This window comes from Pteronotus mesoamericanus, unplaced genomic scaffold (assembly GCF_021234165.1).
Source record: "Pteronotus mesoamericanus isolate MK-2021 breed Mesoamerican mustached bat unplaced genomic scaffold, CSHL_Meso_final scaffold_167, whole genome shotgun sequence".
NCBI lineage: Eukaryota > Metazoa > Chordata > Mammalia > Chiroptera > Mormoopidae > Pteronotus > Pteronotus mesoamericanus.
Window position 1 is genome coordinate 1,339,723 of NW_026555308.1, and position 20,309 is coordinate 1,360,031.

The 20,309-nt window shown below is 48.7% G+C and overlaps 2 protein-coding genes across 2 annotated transcripts; one reads left to right on the forward strand and one right to left on the reverse strand.

Annotated features, from left to right (window-relative positions):
* Nucleotides 1-970: 970 nt before the first annotated feature.
* On the forward strand, nucleotides 971-3,634 carry DNASE1L2 (deoxyribonuclease 1 like 2). Its single transcript, XM_054589425.1, is given in 7 exon segments — nucleotides 971-1,147; nucleotides 1,237-1,325; nucleotides 1,419-1,502; nucleotides 1,576-1,681; nucleotides 1,683-1,865; nucleotides 1,973-2,224; nucleotides 2,640-3,634. Coding segments are annotated over 7 exon segments (912 nt in total). The 5' UTR covers nucleotides 971-1,003; the 3' UTR covers nucleotides 2,694-3,634.
* A 236-nt stretch (nucleotides 3,635-3,870) lies between these two features.
* On the reverse strand, nucleotides 3,871-20,217 carry ECI1 (enoyl-CoA delta isomerase 1). Its single transcript, XM_054589424.1, has 7 exons — nucleotides 20,132-20,217; nucleotides 19,922-20,041; nucleotides 10,363-10,490; nucleotides 6,403-6,549; nucleotides 5,702-5,823; nucleotides 5,419-5,597; nucleotides 3,871-4,303 (listed from the first exon to the last, which is right to left on the reverse strand). Exons 1-7 carry the CDS (start codon nucleotides 20,181-20,183, stop codon nucleotides 4,137-4,139), a joined length of 915 nt encoding a protein of 304 aa, XP_054445399.1. The 5' UTR covers nucleotides 20,184-20,217; the 3' UTR covers nucleotides 3,871-4,136.
* Nucleotides 20,218-20,309: the final 92 nt, after the last annotated feature.

Consider the following 20,309-nt stretch of genomic DNA (forward strand, 5'->3'; position numbering starts at 1 on the left):
GGCAGCACCTGCCTGCCCAGGCTGTTCTGTAGGCTGTCCTGCCTGGCCTCCTGCCCAGTGCTCCTGGCGGGGCCGGTGATATCTAGGCGGCATGTGGGCGTCACTGGCATGTGGACAGGCAGCCCCCTACTGCTGCCCTGCCCACTGGGATCTGTGCCCCAGCTTCCTGAGGCCTGATGTGGTGCCCTTGGGGCAGGGGACTGAGGCCAGGAGACCAGGAGCCTCTGATGATGTGTTGGAGAAGCAGCAGGGGATGTGGGGCTAAAAATGGGGCTGGTCTTTCCTAATTGTGCTGCCTTAGTTTCCCTGAGGGGATGTAACTAGGAGAGAGATTCTGGGTGACCTAATTTCTGGGGAATGGGAAGAAGAACAAGGCCTGGACCATGGGCATGGCTGGCCATCTTCCCCAAGTCTCTCACAGCTCTTAGAGTGCTGTCAGGGGCTTCAGAGTCCAGATTCTGACAGACTTGGGAGCTGGAGCAGTGTTCAGGGTGGATTACCTGTTGCCTTGTCCTCTGGGGTCTCCCTGGAAATGGGAGCCAGGAGTATTGGCACCAACTCTGTGGGAGGGGCGGGACCCAATGCAGTCTGGCCCCTCCCTAGACCAGGGCCTCAAATACCTGCCTGTGCCCAGGCACCAGAGGTGTTGTCAGATCAAGCCCTTGAAGTCTGGTACCACAGACACACTCCCATCCTGGACCTCAGAACTCTCTCTGGGCCCAGATCCTGAGCCTCTGACACAAGGCCATCCACGTCTCAGGTGAGTCTGGGAGCTGGGCAGAGCCTGGGGCTGGATTAATGGAGTCTGTTTGGGCTACAGTTTCCTGACCGAGTAGAAGAATGGCCATGAGCCCAGAGCACAACCCTGAGGAGACCTGGAGAACGCAGGGGGAGGTTGTGCCTTGGCACCAGCCAGCGTTGGGGGAGGAGACAAGTGGCTGCGTGTGTCTGACTCCAGGTCTGTGTTCATGCGAGCCATGTCGTGTCTGTCCCTCCCAGCGAAATGGACCGGCCCCGGTCTCTACTGGCAGTGCTCTGGGCTATGGAGGCCACCGTGGCAGTGGCGCTGCGCATTGGAGCCTTTAACATCCAGAGTTTTGGCGACAGCAAAGTGTCAGACTCGGCTTGCGGCGGCATCATTGCGCAAGTAAGGCCAGGGGCCGGGACCAGGGCTACCACTGGGCTCCGCCTGAGAGGTTGCCACGTGTGATCCCGCCTCTCTGGTCTCCTCCTCAGATCCTGGCTGGCTATGACGTGATGCTTGTGCAGGAGGTGCGAGACCCTGACCTGAGCGCAGTCTCTGCGCTCATGGAGCAGATCAACAGGTGTGGCGGGCAGGGCTCAGCATCGGGAGCTCTGGCTGGCATCACAGGCTTCGGCGTGGTGCCTTGACCCAGGTTTGGTCCATATCTCCGCAGCGTGTCCAGTCACCAGTACAGCTTCGTGAGCAGTGAGCCCCTGGGGCGGGACCAGTACAAGGAAATGTACCTGTTCATTTATAGGTGAGGGGCTGGGAAACAGAGTACTGGGTAGGAGGTGGCCAGCTCAGCGCACCCACCCGCCCTCTGCCTCCAGAAAGGATGTGGTGTCAGTTGCAGATACGTACCAGTACCCTGACCCGGAGGACACCTTTAGTCGTGAACCTTTCGTGGTCAAATTCTCAGCGCCTAACTCCGGTGAGGCCCCGCCCCACGCAGACCCCACCCCTCCTGCAGGCCCCACCCGGCCTCTGATACCTAACCCCTCCGCCAGCTGCCAAGGAATTGGTGCTAGTTCCACTGCACGCTGCGCCACACCACGCAGTAGCCGAGATCGACGCTCTCTACGACGTCTATCTGGACGTGATCGACAAGTGGGGCACCGACGTAAGCCCTGCGCCCACAGCACAGTCCTGGGTCCCGGCAGGCATGCCCCGGGGGCGGCCATAGAGGCGTGGGCTTGCTGGGCTGGCTCAGACCCTGATACTCTGCAGGACATGCTGTTCCTGGGCGACTTCAACGCTGACTGTAGCTATGTGCGGGAACAAGACTGGGCGGCCATCCGTCTGCGCAGCAGCGAGATCTTCAAGTGGCTCATTCCGGACAGTGCTGACACCACGGTAGGCAACTCAGACTGTGCGTACGACCGCATTGTCGTCTGTGGTGCCCACCTGCGTAGGAGCCTGAAGCCCCAGTCGGCCGCTGTGCACAATTTCCAGGAGGTATTCGGCCTGGACCAGACTCAGGTGAGTGTTGCCTTGAGCCCCACAGCGGTGGGCGTCCCCAGGGTGCTCGGTACTGACAGAGGGGAGGAGCCTGCTCCCTCCTGCCCAGGACCAGGCTCAGCTCCAGTGCACCTGGTGCTTCCCTCCCTGCCCTAGTTTCAGAAAAGGCCCCTAAAATCTGTTTTAGCTGAATGGTACAAGTCTGGGATGGCGGGATAGGACGTCCTTTGCCTCTCGTAAGTCTGTGCCCTTACCCCACCTGCAGGCGCAGCAGGGGTGGACAGTTCAGGCCTCACTGGCCTGCTCCTCCTGGTACAGTGGTTTGTAGAAACCCCGTGAGCTCTATCCCAGATGGCAGGCCATTCTCTGAGGTGAAGCCTCAGGGAGGACAGGTTGCCCAGCAGGGCCTCTGAGACTTGGACCCCTTTCCTTCCAGGCCCTTGCCATCAGTGACCATTTTCCAGTGGAGGTGACTCTCAAATCCCACTGACAGCTGAGGACTGGCCAGGGCATGCTCCCTGTAGAGTGGCCATGAGGAACAGACCCACAAGGCTCCTTCAGGGTGGCTGGCCTACCCCCAGCAAGGCTGCAGGGCAGGGTCAACTGGGCCTGGACAGGTGGCCGTTGACATGTTACCGGACCACTCAGAGCCTGTTTCCCCATCTGTAAAATGGCCTACCACCACCTACATCACAGGGGTGTGGAGTACCCCAGAGCACTGGGCATGGCTCTGCTCAATAAATGTGTACTTGGCTAGGACCACAAACAGGCTGGCTTGCAGGCCTCCATGTCCTTTCTTCTGAGTCTCTGTGGCACAAACCTTGGTCCTGCAGCCCAGTGAGTACTTTATGTAACAGGCAGTTGAGCCTGCCCATTTCACATCCTGCTGGGAACTACCACCTCCAGACTGTTGTAAATGCTTCAAGAACTTGTACTGAATGAATGGGGATCAGCACTCACACAGGAATATTGTTGACTTGAAGGCCAACCTCCCAGACCAACGTCCCCTCGCAGTCCGACTCCCTGGTCCTGCAAGAATCCTTAGGTACTGGTCCGTGCCAGGTATTCTATCCAGCATTGCGGGGCATCAGGTTAAAGTCCTGCCCACAGAACCTGCACACCTCCTGGTGGTACAGCCCTTCAACAGTGCCTTCCTGGGTGGGTTTGTCCTCAGGAGCCCTGGGCTGGGCAAAGGCTTGTCTGGGAGGACAGTGGCCTGTGTGCAAGGTAACCCATGACCTGAGGATCAGGAACAAGCAGAGCTGGGGTGCACAGCATAACTGACAGGAGCCTGATGAGATCTCTGGTTTTTGAAACATCTCGTCTTTGGAAGGATTTGGTAACTGTCCTGAAGGGTATGGGAGGAAAGGCCTTTGTATCAAAAGTGTAAACAAGTTTTTCTTGACAAATCTTCCTAAAACAAGATCTAGGACACTCAGAACATACAATCCCTCTCAAGTAATGCCTCCCTCTTTCCTCAAGTTCCCCGATTTCTCTGAATTGTCGTTAACTCCCTCCATCTAAATGAACAAATGTGGTGGCCAAAGGATTTTTCTCTAATGGGGGCAGGTACGGTGGGTTTCTGTGCGAACAGTAGGGCCCATGACTATCAGCAATCAGGCAGCCCAGCGGCTAGGCATGGGGTAACCTGAAGACTTTATTCACAATTCTTTGGGAAAGAAGACACTCAGTGGAACCCTGACAAGGTCCAGAATGGGTTCACCTGCCAGGCAGTAAAGGCACTCATGTGTGGTGGTGATCCGTGGGACCCTGTCTACAAGAAACAGGCCCTTCTGGGAAGATCAACAAAACAAAGGGCTGAAAGGGTTTTCAGATGAGAAAACAGCTTGTTTAAATTAAAACCTCTTGGAACCAGAGGGCCTCCCTCCAGAAGGGTGCATATGGCCTACACCTCGTGTGGGCAGCCTAGCTGTTAGCCTTTCTTTTGCTTGAGCTTTTCTAAGTACATCTGCAGGGACTTCTGGATGGAGTCTCTGGAGATAAAGCTGACAAAGTTCTGGATGTCCGAGTCACGGTGTTTCACCAAGTGGTCTGCTGTGGGCTTTCGCATCATGTTCTTGGTCAGCTGTCGAGCGTGGTCTAAAGAGAGAGGGACCCACATGTGAAAACCCACACACTCTGAGACAATGGCATCATCCTCAACCTCCCCAAGACAGAAACGTTGGTAAAAAAAGATATAAGCAAAGAGAAGAAAGTGAAAATAACCTACTTCTCACTGCCCACTGATTTCTTTTAAAATACTGTAAAAATTGCCTTTTTAACCTGTTATTTTTACTCACCTATATTATCGAGAATATTTTCCAAGTCACTCAATAGTCTTATAATAAACGGTGCATGCTAGTTGGTCGCCCCACGGCCCATGAGCTGAGAATGGTTTTTACATTTTTAAATAGTTGAATAAAAAATTGAAAAAATAATAATATGTTGTGATATGTGATAAGTTTTATCAGAACACCAACATGCTCATTAAGAGTTCACGTGCTCTTTGTGGCTGCCTTCGTGCCAGTTGTGGCAGAGACCATGTAACCTACAAAGCCAGAAATCTTGACTTTTTATAGTCTGCTGATCCATGTCCCTATATAACCACCCCTATTTCTATAAACAGACATGTAGGCTGTTTCCAATTGTCTGTGTAGTGGGTTGAATAGTAGATCCCAAAAAGATATGTGAAAGTCCTAACTACTCCTCTAGAACCAGTGCATGTGGCCTTATTTGGAAAAGGGTCTCAGCAGATATAGTAAAATGAGGTCACCTTGGATTTCGAGTGGGCTCTAAATCTAATGACAAATGTCCTTATAAGAGAAAAGAGACCATGTGAAGATGGAATGAGAGATTGGAGTGATGAAACCACAAGCCAAAGAATGCCAGGAGCCACCAGAAAGTGAAAGAGGCAGAAATGAGCCTCCTTGAGTCTGGAGTAAGGCTGGTCCTACCCACAACTTGATTTTGGACTTCTGGCCTCCACACTGTGAGCATGCATTTCTGTTGTTTTAAGCAGTTCCCGACTCCATTGTGGTAATTTGTTACTGTATCCCCAGGACACTTGGCGTACATGTTCTCAACTTGCACAGTGCATTTTTTTACATGAGAACTTTCTGGTCTCACTAGCGGGAAGGGGAAGGGAGAAGGAGAGGGAAGGCGGCTCTGCTTGCCCCCCAGTACCCACAGCAGCTGTCCCTCCCTGTGCTTCTCACCTGGAATGGACATCCACTGGGCCATCACTGAAAGTGCTGTGCTCTGCACCTGGTCCTCAGGCACTACCTTGTCCACTATGCCCACCCGAAGGGCCTCTGCTGGCGGGAAGAGAGTCCCCAGCTGCAGAGCATGCTCTGAGGCACGGTGCCCAATGGTGTTCACAAGGACATCTTTGAACCTGGAATGCAGACATCCACTCACCTGGAGCTAGGAGCTCCCAGGTGGGTTGGTTCAACCCCCGCCCCAACCCAGGTGGAATATGGGTGCAGTCCCTGACCTTACCAGAAGGGGGCAACGATGCCCAGCAGGGTCTCATTCAGCCCGATGCGGTATTTGGGGTTGTCAGCCAGGATGCGGTAGTCGCAGAGGAGGGAGAGCAGGCAGCCTCCGGCCGGGCTGGCTCCCTGCAGGGAAAGTAAGACCACTGGCCCCTGGGTGCTGCTATTGCTGGTCCCAAAAGTATTCCAGAGCCAGGGTTCCAAGGAATGGCTTGACAGTGGGTGTGAGCTCTCAGAGACCCAGCCCCACCACTCCTCCCTTCCACCAGGCTCAGGCCCTCCTCGCACCTTACTTGGGTTGTGCATCTCTTCAGGGCACGCCAGTTCTGAAGCCTTAGCTCCAGCACCTTGCCTCAGCGACCTGCCTGTGCCTTCCCCACGTCAGGCCAAAGTGATGTTTTCAAAATGTGGACCCAATTCCCCACTCTTGCTCCCTGTATAGCCCTCTCACAGGGCCAAGTCAACCATGGGCCTGGGCCCTGCCCCAGCCTGTGAGCAAGTTGACCCTTGTGGCCCCCACCTGTCTGTCACCATGTCAGTGACCTGTAATCACTTAGACATGCTTACCTACGCATGTCTAAGGGTCTCCCCAAGGTACCCTTCCCCTGTGAGGGCTTCCTGGGGGCACAGCCACATCTACACTGCCTTCCCCACCCCCACAGCTTCTAAACAGTCAGCAAGGCCACTGGGAGTGGAGATACTCACATTAATGGCAGCAATCAGCACCATGTTGGATAGGTAGAGCCGCAACCACAGCTCTTGCACGGCCTTCCAGTACTCAGCATAGTGCGCTGGGTTCCGCCCGCACATTTCTGTCAGGTCCAGGCCAGCTGAGAAGACCCCCGGGCAGTCCTGGGTGAGTGAGGGAGTCAGGGCCCCATCAGAGTCCACCTTCCAGGGCAACGTGCCCCTAAGGCAGGGGGCATGCACAGGGGCTCAAGGGGCAGCAAGGCTGAGGTCATGCTCAGGGCGGCAGGATGTTGCCCCCAGGAGCGCTGAGCTGGGGCTCCAGGACTCAGCATCAACCTCCCTCAGACTCAGTTCCTTCTACGTCCTGGGATGCTCTTCCCCTTTCAAGTTCAAACTGAAATAGGCAAAACAGGCAGGAAGGATCAGGTGCTCCCATGGGCTCTGGGTACACCTATGCGGTATCCCAGGCAGAACACTCAAGAGGTGTGGGAAAGACTTCCGACAGTCTGTTGGGACACATGCTGATTTACCCGCAAAGGTCAAGCAAGCTGCGGACTGGTAAACAGGGAGGTGCTCCGGTCTGATCAGGAAAGGGACAGTGACCGGTCAGGAAAAGAGACCTTTACCCTGATTGGTGTGGCTTAGTTGATTGATTGGGCGTCATCCCGCAAAGCAAAAGGTCACTGGTTCAATCCCCAGTCAGGGCACATGCATGGATTGGGGATTTGTTCCCTAGTCAGGATGCATAAGAGAAGCAAATGACTGATGTTTTTCTCCCACATTAATGTTTCTCTCCCTGTCTTTCTCCTTCCCTTCCCCTCTCTCTAAAAATAAATAAAATTGAGAGAGAGAGAGAGAGAGAGAGAGAGAAAGAAAGAGAAAGGAAGACCACTGCCCTGAGCTGTCAAGACAGAAGCCTGGGAATGCCCTTGAAGGCATATGTGTCTTGTGTAGATGCCCCACGTCCTGAGACAACTGCCAAGGTTGGGATTGGGGAGCAAACACAGAAGAGGAACGACAGGCTAGAATAAAGGGCTGCCAGCATGACGGTGCTTTCCAGCAGTAGGCACCAAGTTCTGGGTGTTCAAAGGACTGCTGGCCGAGAACACAGACAGGGAGGGATGGCTCAGCAGCCTTCACTTGAAAACACTCACCCCTGGGGTTCCCATGTGGTCTCAGCACCTCTGAGCAAAGGAGCCCCTCACACGGCTGGGGTCTGGGGCACCTGAGGCTGGCGTGAGCATCCACTTGCTAAATAGAACTGACAACGGCTACTACACTGCTTGTGGGAATGACAACTACCCACTGTCTGTGAGGAGCAGGCAGCTAACGTGTGGGACAGTCAAACTCCATGTCCCCTACATCTTTATATTAAGCTATGAAAACAAGTTGCAATGCAAGGTGTCATACGCACATGCTTGTGTGTGTACAATACTTGGATGCTGACTTCTTGTTTCCATGGAATGTGTTCTACTCTTGTAACTTAAAAAGACCCAGCAAACAAAGACGTGCAGTTGTTACACCAAGTCCACCGTTTCTCATGGGCCAGGTATAGGGACCTGGAAACCAACCCCTGACTGTGGCGGAGGGATGGCAGCAGGAACAGAGTTGCTTTTGCTTTAGGGACATGGCAGGACTTGATATTTAGCTTTTCTGCCTTTTCCCTCATCCTTTTCCTACCATAATCCCCTGGCCCTCTCCCCGACAAAATCCAATACATTTTATCATCACAGATGTTGGGCAGGATTACGGCACTTGCCCATAGTCCTGCTTCAGGAAATCAACGGCAAAGCATTATATTCTGGAAGTGAGAGAATAAAGCACATGATCCTAACTGGGATAATCTCTGAGAGACATACTAGAAGGGGGGTGGAGTGGCCCGTTTCTGTGCTTTAGCAACACGTTTTTAATGGGCCAAATTGTGTCCCTGAAAAAGACAAGGTCAAGTCCTCACTTCCAGGATCTGTGAATGTGACCTTATTCAGAACAGGGTCTTTGCAGATGCAATCAAGATGAGGTCATTCTGGAGTAGGGGGACCCTAAATCCTGGGACTGGTGTCATTCTAAGGAGAAGGAAATTTGGACACAGACACAGGGCACACGTTTGTGAAGATGAAGGAGACTGGAGTGCTGGAGACAAGTGCAGAGCACCAGGAGCGCCCAGAGCTGGAGGAGGCCAAGAAGGATGCTCCCCAAGGGCCGGCAGAGGGAGCCGTCCCTGCCGGACCCTTGGTTTTAACCTTGCGGCCTCCAGAACTGTTAAGAGTATGTTTCTGTTGTTTTACACACCTCATTTGTGTGCTTTGTGATGGTGGTCACATGACACTACTGGCATCATTCCATACTCATCTGCTGAGGACCTACTGGGCAGGCCTTGTGCTACGCACACAGTAGGCACTCAGTACAGAACACAATGATGACACATTTAGGGGGAGATCACACTGCAGTGGCAAGAATGTGGGCTTTGGAGGGACACATGCTGGCTCCCTTCCTCCAGGGTTGTGCGACTTTGAGGCCTGGAGGCAGCAGGGACCTTCACTATGTAGCACCCAGTGCCCACAAGCACCTAGGCTGGGGGCCTCAGTAAAATGATCGTTTCCCCCCTCGCTCATTCTGACAGTCCTATGTTTGGTGACAAAAGAGTTCTTTCATTTTAAAGCACAAAAAAGAAAATGTTGCCCTGACCAGTGTGGCTCAGTTGGTTGGGCGTAGTCCTGCAAAGCAGGAGGCTGCAAGTTTGATTCCCGGTGAGGGCACATGCCTGGGTGGTGGGTCTGGTGTCCTGTTGGGGTGCATATGAGAGGCAGCTAATTGATGTCTGTCTCTCACATTGATGTTTTTCTCCTTCCCTTTTTCCTTCCCTTCCTCTCTCTCTGAAAACAAATAAATGAAATCTTAAAAAAACAAAATATCATGCTATGAAATGACATCTTAAATGGAGTATTTTCAGAAAATATGCAGACTGAAAAGTTCCCAGGCAATTTTAGCATCTCCAGGAAGTTTTGCTGCGATTGTCAAAAGTTCCCTGGGATTCTGCCCCCAGGCCCTCAGCAATCTATACCCATGAGTATCAGTATCAGTCCCACCCTTGGAGAAACATGGAATAATCTCCCTCCCACAGGATGGGGCCAAGCTTTGCTCTGAAAACCCCAGCTTCACAGGACCCACCAAGTACATGCGTCCCACCCAGTGCCCGGCAGTCCCCTGCTGGCCTTTGTCTCTGGCACAGTGCTGGGTTGCCCCAGGTCAGAGACAGCCAGGCTATTCAGAGGTCTGACAAGACCAGGCCACCCCTGAGGCAACCTGAGAGATGAGAAAGCAGATGCACGCCCACAGTGGATGCACTAAACCGTGGCTGAAAGAGGCTGTTGGTCTGCTTCCTACACCTTTACTGATGGCAGGATAAGATACCCCTTTATGGGGGTATCTGTAGTGTGGTCTCGGTAGTGTGGTGGCATTTAGCTTTGCGGGACACTCATGCTGTCTGTGGCTCCTAACTTGAAAGGTGACCCTAGTGCTCTTCCAAACCCAACGAAAGCCTTGCTATGTTGACTCTTCACTTCACCTCCCCAGCTTGGTTTTATCTGTGTCCCCTCTTGGCACCTGTGGTGCCTGAGAGCAGGTGGGCCTGATGCCCACTGGGGGGGTGGGCAGGCACATATGAGGTACCCAGTCCTAAGAGTCTGGGTGTTAAAACCAGCCCAGACTCTGAGGACCACCCAAGGAAGGCACCCTAGGAATCCACTGCCCAGTTTGTACAGAGTCTACCCTTCACGAATCAAGGCTGTCCCTGCAGAAACGTCATCTGCCCAGGACCACAATCCCTAAGTCTCTCGCAGGCACCTGCATCCAGGGCTGCCTAGCTATTCCACACTATGTGACATGCAGATGGTCTCTGAGTTTGGACTTTGATCTGTAGCAGGTTCATACTTTGATCAGGGAACTCAGGGCCTTGGGGAGCTAACAAGCACTCACTGAAGTTAAGATGATGCCTCGGAAGGTCTTGTCGTTCTCCAGTTTCTCCAGGCTGATGACAAACTCTGTCAGCAACTCTAGGCTGAGGCTGTTCACCGGGGGATTCTTCATCTTGATTACTGCAATCCCTAGTGTGAAAATGAAGAGAAAGCTCATGCCCAGGATTGGAAAAGTGCCCCTAAGCAATCTATACTCTCAGCTTGGCCATGGGAAGTTACATGGTTTTTTCCAATAGAAGTGAGGTTTGCGTAACAAATTAACCCTTTAAAAGTGAACAACTCAGGCCCTAGCCTGGTGGCTCAGTTGGTTGGAACGTTGTCCTGTATACCAAAAGGTTGTGGTTTGATTCCCAGTCAAGGCACATACCTACGTTGCGGGTTTGATCTCTGGTTAGGACATGTATGGGAGGCACACAATCAATGTTTCTCTCACATCAGTGTTTCTCTTTCTCTTTCCCTTCTTCTCTCTCTGGAATCAATGAATATATCCTTGGGTGGGAATTTAAAAAAAAAGTTCACCCACGTTGGAACATACATCAGTGCCTCATTACCTTTTTTTTGTTTTTAAATTATGTTTTTATTTACTTATTTTTAGGGAGAGAGAAACATTGATGTGTGAGAGAAATAGCAATTGGTTGGCTCTCGTACACGCCCCAACCGGGGACTGAACTCACAACCCAGGCATGTACCCTGACTGGGAATGAAACTAGTAACCCTTCGCTTTGTGGGACGATGCCCAACCAAGCCACACTAGACAGGTTTGCCTCATTCCTTTTTAAGGTCGAATAATATCCTGCTGTACACTGCATTCTGTCTATGCAGTTATGTGCTGGTGAACACCTGAAGTGGTTCCACCTCTTGGCTATTGTGAATAATGCTGTGAACATTCATGTACAAATTTTTGTTATCTTTTCTCCCAGAGACAAGCCCACCATTCAAATGGGAGTAGGAATAGCCTTAGTTTCTTGAGGAGCAAGTGAGCCAACTCTGAGATTCCCGCAAGGAGGAATCCAGTGAGGTCCTATAGTTCATGCTTGTTTAAGGACTGAGGTGGCCCGGGCCAGTGTGGCTCAGTTGTTAGAACATCATCCCATAACCGAAAGGTTTTGGGTTTGATTCCCAGTCAGGGCACATACCTAGGTTGTGGGTTCAGTCCCCTGTTGGGGTGTGTTTGGGAGGCACCAGATCAATGTTTCTCTCTCACATGAATGTTCCTCTCTCTCCCTTCCCCTCTCTCAAAAAAGCAATGAAAAAATGTCCTCAGGTAAGGATGAAAAAAAGAAAGATTGAGGCAAAAAATATTGGGAGTGGGATGTCAGATATTCTCCATTCATTCTCTATGCCAGCAGCAGGGAAAGCAGGAGGGACAGGGCCTGCCCTTGTGGACAGTGAAGCTGCTGGCCTGGGCCAGCTGCAGCCATCTGTTCTCACTGCTTGGTCAAGGGCAGAGCCCTAGGACTCCGGGTATGCCACCATTCATTTAGGGTGCATTTCCCTGGTCAGGACCTTGGCAATCTCTGGACTATCAACACAAACCATTTTCTAGGAAAGCCTTATAGTCAAGATGGAGGCACAGGCAGACAAGCTTCGCTTCCTTGTGCAACCACAAAAAGTTACAACTAAATCTTAAAACAAATAACGCCCAGAACTGTCAGAAAAATCACAGGTAGTCCCACATTCATGTGTGGTGGATCAAAATCGGGAGGGTTACTGTGGGAGCCAGCGATCCCAGGCTGCACAGCCCAGGGTTGCAGCACTAGGAAGATAAATCCCCATATCTTCTGGCTGTAAAAACCAGTGGGGAAGGGGTGGAGGAAGAAACTGCTGGATTGTCAGGAAACTCTGCTAAAGGGCCCATGCGGTCTCAAAACATATGCAAACCCACACACTCTGGGATTCAACACCAGGGCAACAGCTAGAAAGGTGCCAGTTGCTTATGGGGAGTGGGTGAAGTGTCTGAAAACGGGGCGAGTGCCAGGCAAACCCCCAGGAGCCAGGCAGTGGCACAGTCACCTTTCTGAGCTCTCCCCTCACACAGAGCCACAAAGCAGTGAAGCAGGTTGCCCCACCCTGGCCATTACCTGAGGCTCCACCCCACACAATTTACAGGCACCTTTTACAGGACGTCAAAGCAGCTCTAGTTAATACACAAAAACAAACACAGGGAGGCTGCCAAATTGAGGAGACAAAGATATATGGCCCAAATGAAAGAACAGAACAAAACCCTAGAGAAAGAACTAAACAAAAGGGAGATAGCTAGCCTATCAGATGCAGAGTTCAAAACACTGGTGATTAGGATGCTCAAAGAGCTCACTGAGTACAGGAGCAACATAAAGAAATGAAGGTTACACTAAGTGAAATAAAGAAAAATCTACAGAGAACCCACAGTGAAGGGAAGGAAGCCAGGATTGAAATCAATGATTTGGAACATAAGGAAGAAATGAACATTCAACCAGAAGAGAAAGAAGATACAAGATTTAAAAAAAAAACAAAACAACAACACAAAAAAACGAAGACAACTCTGAAACATCTCCAAACATGCCAACACCCAAATCATGGGGATGCCAGAAGGAGTAGAAGAGGAGAAAGAAATTGGAAAACTTATTTGAAGAAATAATGAAAGAAAACTTTCCTAATTTGGTGAGGAAACAGACATACAAATCCAGGAGGCAGAGAGCCCCAAACAAGTTGGACCCAAAGAGGGCCGTGCCAAGGACATTATAATTAAAATGCCAAAGGTTAAAGAATCTTAAAAGCAGCAAGAGAAAAGCGGAGAGTTACCTACAAAGGAGTTCCATAAGACTATCAGCTGATTTCTCAAAGGAAACTTTGCAGGCTAGAAGGGACTGGCAAGATGTATTCAAAATGATGAAAGCAAGGACCTACAACCTACATTACTCTATCCAGCATATCTATCATTTAGAATGGAAGGACAGATAAAGGACAGACAAGGTAAAGAAAAGGTTATCACCAAGCTGTTATTACAGGAAATGTTAAAGGGAATTTAAGAAAAAGAAGATAATTAAAATTATGAACATTAAAAAGGTAATAAATTCATAGCTATCAGCTGAATAAAACAACAACAAAACCCAACAAACTAAGCAAACTGCCTGAACAGGAACAGAACCACAGATTATCAGCTGGGAGAGGGAAGGGGGTAAGGGGGAGAATGGGGGAAAAGGTGCAATTAAAAAGCATAATTGGTAGGTACAAAAAAGACAGGGGTGTGTTTAGAACAGTATAGGAAATGGAGAAGCCAAAGAACGTATATATGCACGACTGATGGGCATGACCTAAAAGGGGAGGGATTGCTAAAGGGAAGGGGAGGTACTAGGCAGAGGAGGGCAAAGGGGGAAAAGTTGGGACAACTGTAATAACATAATCAATAAAATACACTAAAAACAAAACAAAACATTCTCTAGGGAAATTAAGTCCTGAAGACAATGGGCTCTTTTGAGGCCTTTAAATTAGGAGGAAGAAGTAATTATTACCTAGCTACAGGTATGTACATGTACACACAAGGAGCAATCAAAACTTCCAGAAGTTTGGGTAGAGACTTTGTGTTAAGATGGAGACATAAATAAACACGGCTCACTTCCTTGCACAACCACATCAAAATCACAACTAAACTATAGAACCACCACCATTGAAATCAAGCTGAATGGGAGTCTTACAACTACAGAATTAACGTAGCAACCAAATACAGAATTAAAGAAGAAACCACATTGAGACTGGCAGGAGCTGGTCCTACATCCACATGTGGCAGATGAAAATCAGGAGAGCTATCTTAGGAGCAGAGGATTCCAGCCCAGGGTTCCAGTACCAGGAAGATTAAGTCCCCACAACTTCCGCCTGTAAAAATCAGTGGGATTGAGGCTGTGGAAAACAGATACTGCAGGAGTCTCAGGCAGTTCCTCTTAGATAGCCCATGCACAGACTTATTTGGACTCACTCCCTCTTGTCTCCAGCGTGGGGGCAGCAACTGAAAGGCATCAGAGACATATGGGGAGGAACTGAATTGTCTGGCATCAGGGCAAGTGCTGGGGGGGGGGCCGCATTCTCCCAGAAAGAAATGCTGGCAGAGGCCATTGTTCTTTTTCTGAGCCCTCTCCCAATTGAGCCAAAGAGCTCGCAAGCAGGGTCAATATCTGAGACTCTATTAACCTGACTTACAACTGTTTGCCCCACCCATGTGGCTCCTTGAACCCCTCCCCCACCCAACAAACGAGCCCACCCAAGCTGTTTCCAGTGGCTTTTGTATATGAATGGCTTGTGTTGGCCTATGCTTCAGAATTTCCTCAGTTCCCTCAAACAACTAGCATATGTCTTCACCAACCTCTGTACCTCTTGCTAAGGTGCCCCAGGCTCTATACTTGCAGCAGCTGGCCTTGGTTCACAGCTTGGCCTCACCTGGGCACCACCAAGCGCTGCACAAGTAGCAGCCACCTGCAGATCTCTTTGTAGCTTATGCTGTGCAACCCTGGACAAAACGGTCAGTGGCTGACATTGGATGTGTCAATAGCAATCAAGGCTCAACAACAACAGGAGGGAGTACATAGCCCACATGGTAGGCACAACACCTCAAACAATCAGCTTAGGTAATAGGGGAGGCTGTGCCATTGAACCCTACAGGACACCTACTACATTAGGCTACTCTGCCAAGTCTGGCAGACGTAGCAGCTCTACCTAATAGGTAGAAACAAACACAGAAAGGCTGCCAAAAAGAGGAGACAAAGAAACATGGCCCAAATGAAAGAACAGTTTAAAATTCCAGAAAAAGAACTAAAAAAATGGAGACAAGCAATCTATCAGACAGAGTTCAAAACACTGGTTACAAGGATGCTCAGAGAACTTAGTGAGGACCTCGACAGCATAAAACAAACAAAACAAAAAACCCACTCAGAAACGAAGGAAACACTAATTGAAATAAAGAGCAATTTACAGAGAATCAACAGTGGAGTGGATGAAGCCAAGAATCAAATCAGCAATTTGGAACATAAGGAGGCAAAAAACAACCAGTCAGAAGAGCAAGAAGGAAAAAAAGAATCCAAAAAAAAAAAAAGAAAAAAAGAAAAAAGAATAATATAAGAAATCTTTGGGATAACTTCAAGCATACTAACGTTTGCATCAAGGGGATGTGGGAAGAGAACAGAAAGCGCAAGAAATTGGAAACCTATCTGAAAAAAATGACAGAAAACTTCTCTAATTTGGTTAAGAAAACAGACATAGAAGTCAAGGAAACAGAGTCCCAAATAAGTTGGACCTAAATAGGACCACACCAAGACACATTATAATTAAAATGCCAAAGGTTAAACATAGAATCTTAAAAGCAGCAAGAGAAAAGCAGTGAGTTACCTACCAAGGAGCTCCCATAAGAATGTCAGCTTGATACAGAGAGATCTGATCACATCACTGAGTAGGAGTGAGGAAGGGGCCATAGGAGGAGACTGCTCAAGGAATGGTAAATAAGCTAGTATGGCACGACAGATCTCCCTACCATTGGGCAGAGACAAGGTAGGGGGAGGTGCAGATTGCTAGTCTAGGATGGGATTGACTGAGACGCTGGACACGTCTGGAATAAATGGCATTATGGGCTAGAAGATTTAAACGGAATGAGGGCAGAGACTCACTCTTTCTCTTCGAGGATGCCTGCATGATCATACTGCAGCTGCCTGTATTTCACAAAGGATGGTATTTTAAATGGGAGCAGGCACTCCAGGCACAGCCGAGGACTTGTCTGGTCTGGCTCTTTAGCAGGGTTGTATTTTTTGGGGGGTGTGCTAGAGGGGACGGGCTCTGAGGCAGAAGCCTACCATTCTTCCAAAATTTTGTAGCTTTTGTGTCTTATGTTATTTTAGTGTATAAACTAATCTTATAGAAATAAAATAATTAAAAATTAACAGGAAAAATAATAGGAAAACTCAAGAATTACAGATTTTAGCCTTAAATGATAGGCTTAAGTAATTAGACCACGTGAAAAGCTATATGCTTAACTCAACAGTTAAAAGATTTTAGCCTTAGTTAATGGTCTTAAGTGACTAATGCATGTGTTAAAGCTGTTATTCCAAAATTATGTATCTTCTGCCCTGTCCAGGCAGCTTAGTCGGTTAGAGTATCATCCCAATACACCAGGGTTGCAGGTTGATCCCTGGTTAGGCCACATGGAGGAATCAACCAATGTTTGCATAAATAAATGGAACAAATCGATATTTCTCTCCTCAAAAAAAAAAAAAAAAAAAATGCACCTTTTAATTAAAGACTCCTTACTTTTTTCACCACACCTCTGCCTCCAAAATTTTGCCTAGAGGGTGGCACAGGCAGCAGGACCCTACTTGCTATTTGGTAACAAGCTGATTTTTCAAAAGAAACTTTGCAGGCCAAAAGGAATTGGCAAGAAATAGTCAAAGTGATGAAAAGCAAGGAGCTACAACAAAGATTACTCTACCCAGCAAAGTTACCATTCAGAATAGACGGAGAGATAAAGAGCTTCCCAGGCAAGAAAAAACTAAAGGAGTTCATCACCACTAAACCAGTATTGCATGAAATGTTAAAGGGTCTTTAAGAAGTAGATCAAAACTATGAACAATAAAATGGCAATAAATACATATCTATCAACAATTGATTTTTTAAAAAAGATTTTATTTATTTATTTTTAGACAGAGGGGAAGGGAGGAAGAGGAGAGAAATATCAGCGTGTGGTTGCCTTTCATGCACCCAACCAGCCAGGGCTCAACAATTGACTCTAAAAAACCAAAACAGCCCTGGCTGGTGTGGCTCAGTGGACTGAGCTCCAGCCTGCGAAACAAAAGGTTGCTGGTTCGATTCCCAGTGTAGAGCACATGCCTGGGTTGCGGGCCAGGTCCCCAGTAGGGGGCATGTGAGAAGCAACCACATGTTGATGTTTCCCTCCCTCTCTTCCCTTCTCTAAAAATATATAAATAAAATCTTTAAAAAGAACAAAATAAACAAACAAGCACATCAGAAATAGAATCACAGATTCAGAGAATGTTCTGACGATTGCTAGATGGGAGAGGGTCAGGGAATTGGGCAAAAGTGAAGAGATTAAAAAGTATAAATTGGTAGTTACAATAGTCATGGGGATATCAAGTACATAGGGAATGGAGAGCAGCCAAAGAACATATATGCATGATCCATAGACATGGACAACAGTGTGGGGGTTGCCTGAGAGCATGTGTGTCTTGTGTGTTGGGGGAGGCTTAGTAGAGACGAGTGAAGGGACAACTGTAACGGCATGAACAATAAAATATAATTAAAAAAATAAAAAAACTTCCAGAAGTTTGGAAGGAAGTTTATGAAGGTAGCCCTGCATTTTAGTGGAGCTGTGTGGGCAGAATTGAGGACACTGGGGGAAAGGTTAAGAAAGGCTAACATGAGTCAACAAAGAGAAATATGACCTCAGGGATAGCAGTAACACCGCCTCTGGCACAGGGTAAATACTAAAATAAATGTTTGCTGAACAGAATCTAAAATCAGCTTTAGTAATGGCAATTAAATAAAAACATTTTAAAAGTACTTTTACTCCATTACTTCATCCAAGCATCAAGATTCATCAACACTAACTGGGTCTGGCCGTGAGGACAGAATCAGATCTGGCTTTCTGACTCCAAACATGACTTTCTACCAAGCCAACAAAACTAGAGAGGTTCTTCCATGGCAGAGTGGGAAAGCGCTTTGGTAAAAAAATTGCCTCAACAATACTTTTTAAAAAGTTACTTGTTCATATAACATAAAATTTACCATAAAGCCCTGGACTGAGTGCTGGCCTGCGAACCAAAGGGTTGCCAGATTGATTCCTGGTGCAGAGCATATGCCTGGGTTGCAGGCCAGGTCCCTGGTGGGGGGCGTGCGAGATGCAACCACACATTGATGTTTCTTTCCCCCTCTTTCTCCCTTCCTTTCCCTCTCTAAAAATAAATCTTAAAAGAAATTTTGCCATTAAAACATTTTAAAAAATTTATAGATTGTAGAGGGAGGAAGTGGGGAGTGAAGGAGGGGGGTGGATAGAGAGAAATGACGATTTGTTGTTCCACTTAATTATGCATTCATTGGTTGATTTTTGTATGTGGTCTGACTGGGGATGAAACTGGCAACTTCGGCATATTGGGATGATGCTTTTGAGATACTTGGCCAGGGCCTAAATCATTTCTTAACTGTAAGATCCAGGGGTGTTAAGTATTTATTCACAATGTTGTGCAGTCACTACCACCATCCATTCCAATACTTTTAAATCTGTTTTTGCACATATATATTCAAATCTGTCACAGAAATGATCCTTTTAGAAACTCAGGTTTATGTTGGACTCGCAGTTGGGCCTAGCTTGATGCCAACATGGCTCAGGCAGCCCCAACCCAGAATGGGGCTAAATGAACCAAGGAACGTGGTGTCCTGATACTGCTCCAGGCATGGGCAACAGCGTGGAACCTGTGTGTGTTTGGGAGTGGAGGACGCTGGCTTTCCCCAATGCACATCAGGGCACCATCTTGAAAGGCCGAGGCCTTAGAGCTGGGAGGTCATGGGACAGCTAGTCCTAAAATCCAAAACTTTGTACATTTCTGACCCCAAGCTTTCTTGGCACCCAGCTCGAGTGCTTTCCAGTGAGAAAGCACAGGTTTCTCTTTCAAAAGTGCCCTTTCTACATTTTCCATCTTCAGAAAGTTTTAAGAGGTGTTCTGATGGGTGTCGGTGGTGGTGGTTCTAGGAGTGATTCCACTTGTGGCTCCCAGTTTTAAGTAGTAAAATATCTGCTCGATTCTGTGCTGCGTTGGAGCATTAAGAAAAATTAAAATATTTAATTCTAAAAATTATTAAAATGCAATTCTAAAAATTATTAAAAATATTTTCTGAGTATTTTTCATTTCCAACTTAATAGCTTCACAGCCCCCAAACTTTTAAAACAAATATTTTTATCTTCATAATGAACTGGTGGGAAAACCCATTTAAACTAACAACTACATTGATGACCCTTAAGTTCTGAACTCAACAGAAATTGAATTTAAAGATTTCATTTATTTATATTTTAGAGACATGGGAAGGGAAGGAAAACGAGAAGGAGAGAAACATCAATCAGTTGCCTCTCCCATGCGCCCCAGCCCGGGACCTAACTGGCAAGCTAGTCCCGTTACCTGGCCTGGAATACCATCTGAGACCTTTACACTTTGCAGTCCCACGTGCAACCAACTGAGCCACAACCACCAAAGCAACAGAAACTGATTTTAAAATTGGGCTTTTTCTTTTGGCCTTTAGAAATTCAATAGCTTTCACACGAGCCTGGATTCCAGATCTAGGGGACAATAATACAACAAGCTGCATTACAGAGCATGTCTGTTGCCCGTACTTCGAGGCATTATTCAATTTCTCCTTTTTTAGCCCAGGGAGGTGGGCACAAGCAGGGAACCAGCTCAGGAGGTTTTGTGACTCTGCCTTGCCAGTCGTCGGCACCTTCGCTAAACCTCTGAATCCGTGCCCGATACACAGAGGGGGCGAGGCCGGGCGTGCAGGAGGCCAGTGCTTCGGAGCTCGAAGGCACACAGTACGCTTACCTGCGGTCGGGTCCGGCTCCACCAGCACTCGCTGGCTTCCGAAGCCTCGCGTGTGTGCGCCTACGCCACCGTTGGCCGCAGACTCCGCCCGCCCGAGGGTCACGCTTGGGAGCCAGGCCCCTAAGAAACAGCATCGTGGAGTCCATTAGTTCGCCATCCCTGCATGCTCCCACACCCCCGCCCCGAGTCCGCCCGTCTAAGGCCACATACACTGGCGGAGCAGAGCTCGCGCCTGGACGCGCAACCCCACCATCATCGCCATCTTGACCCGACCAGTGCGGTCGCACCAGGATGTGGTCTCATGGATGGGGCGGAGACAGGCGACAGGCCAAGTCTCCTGCCTCCATATATTCTCCTCGCTGGCTGGGTGCAAATTCTCAGGCCACTC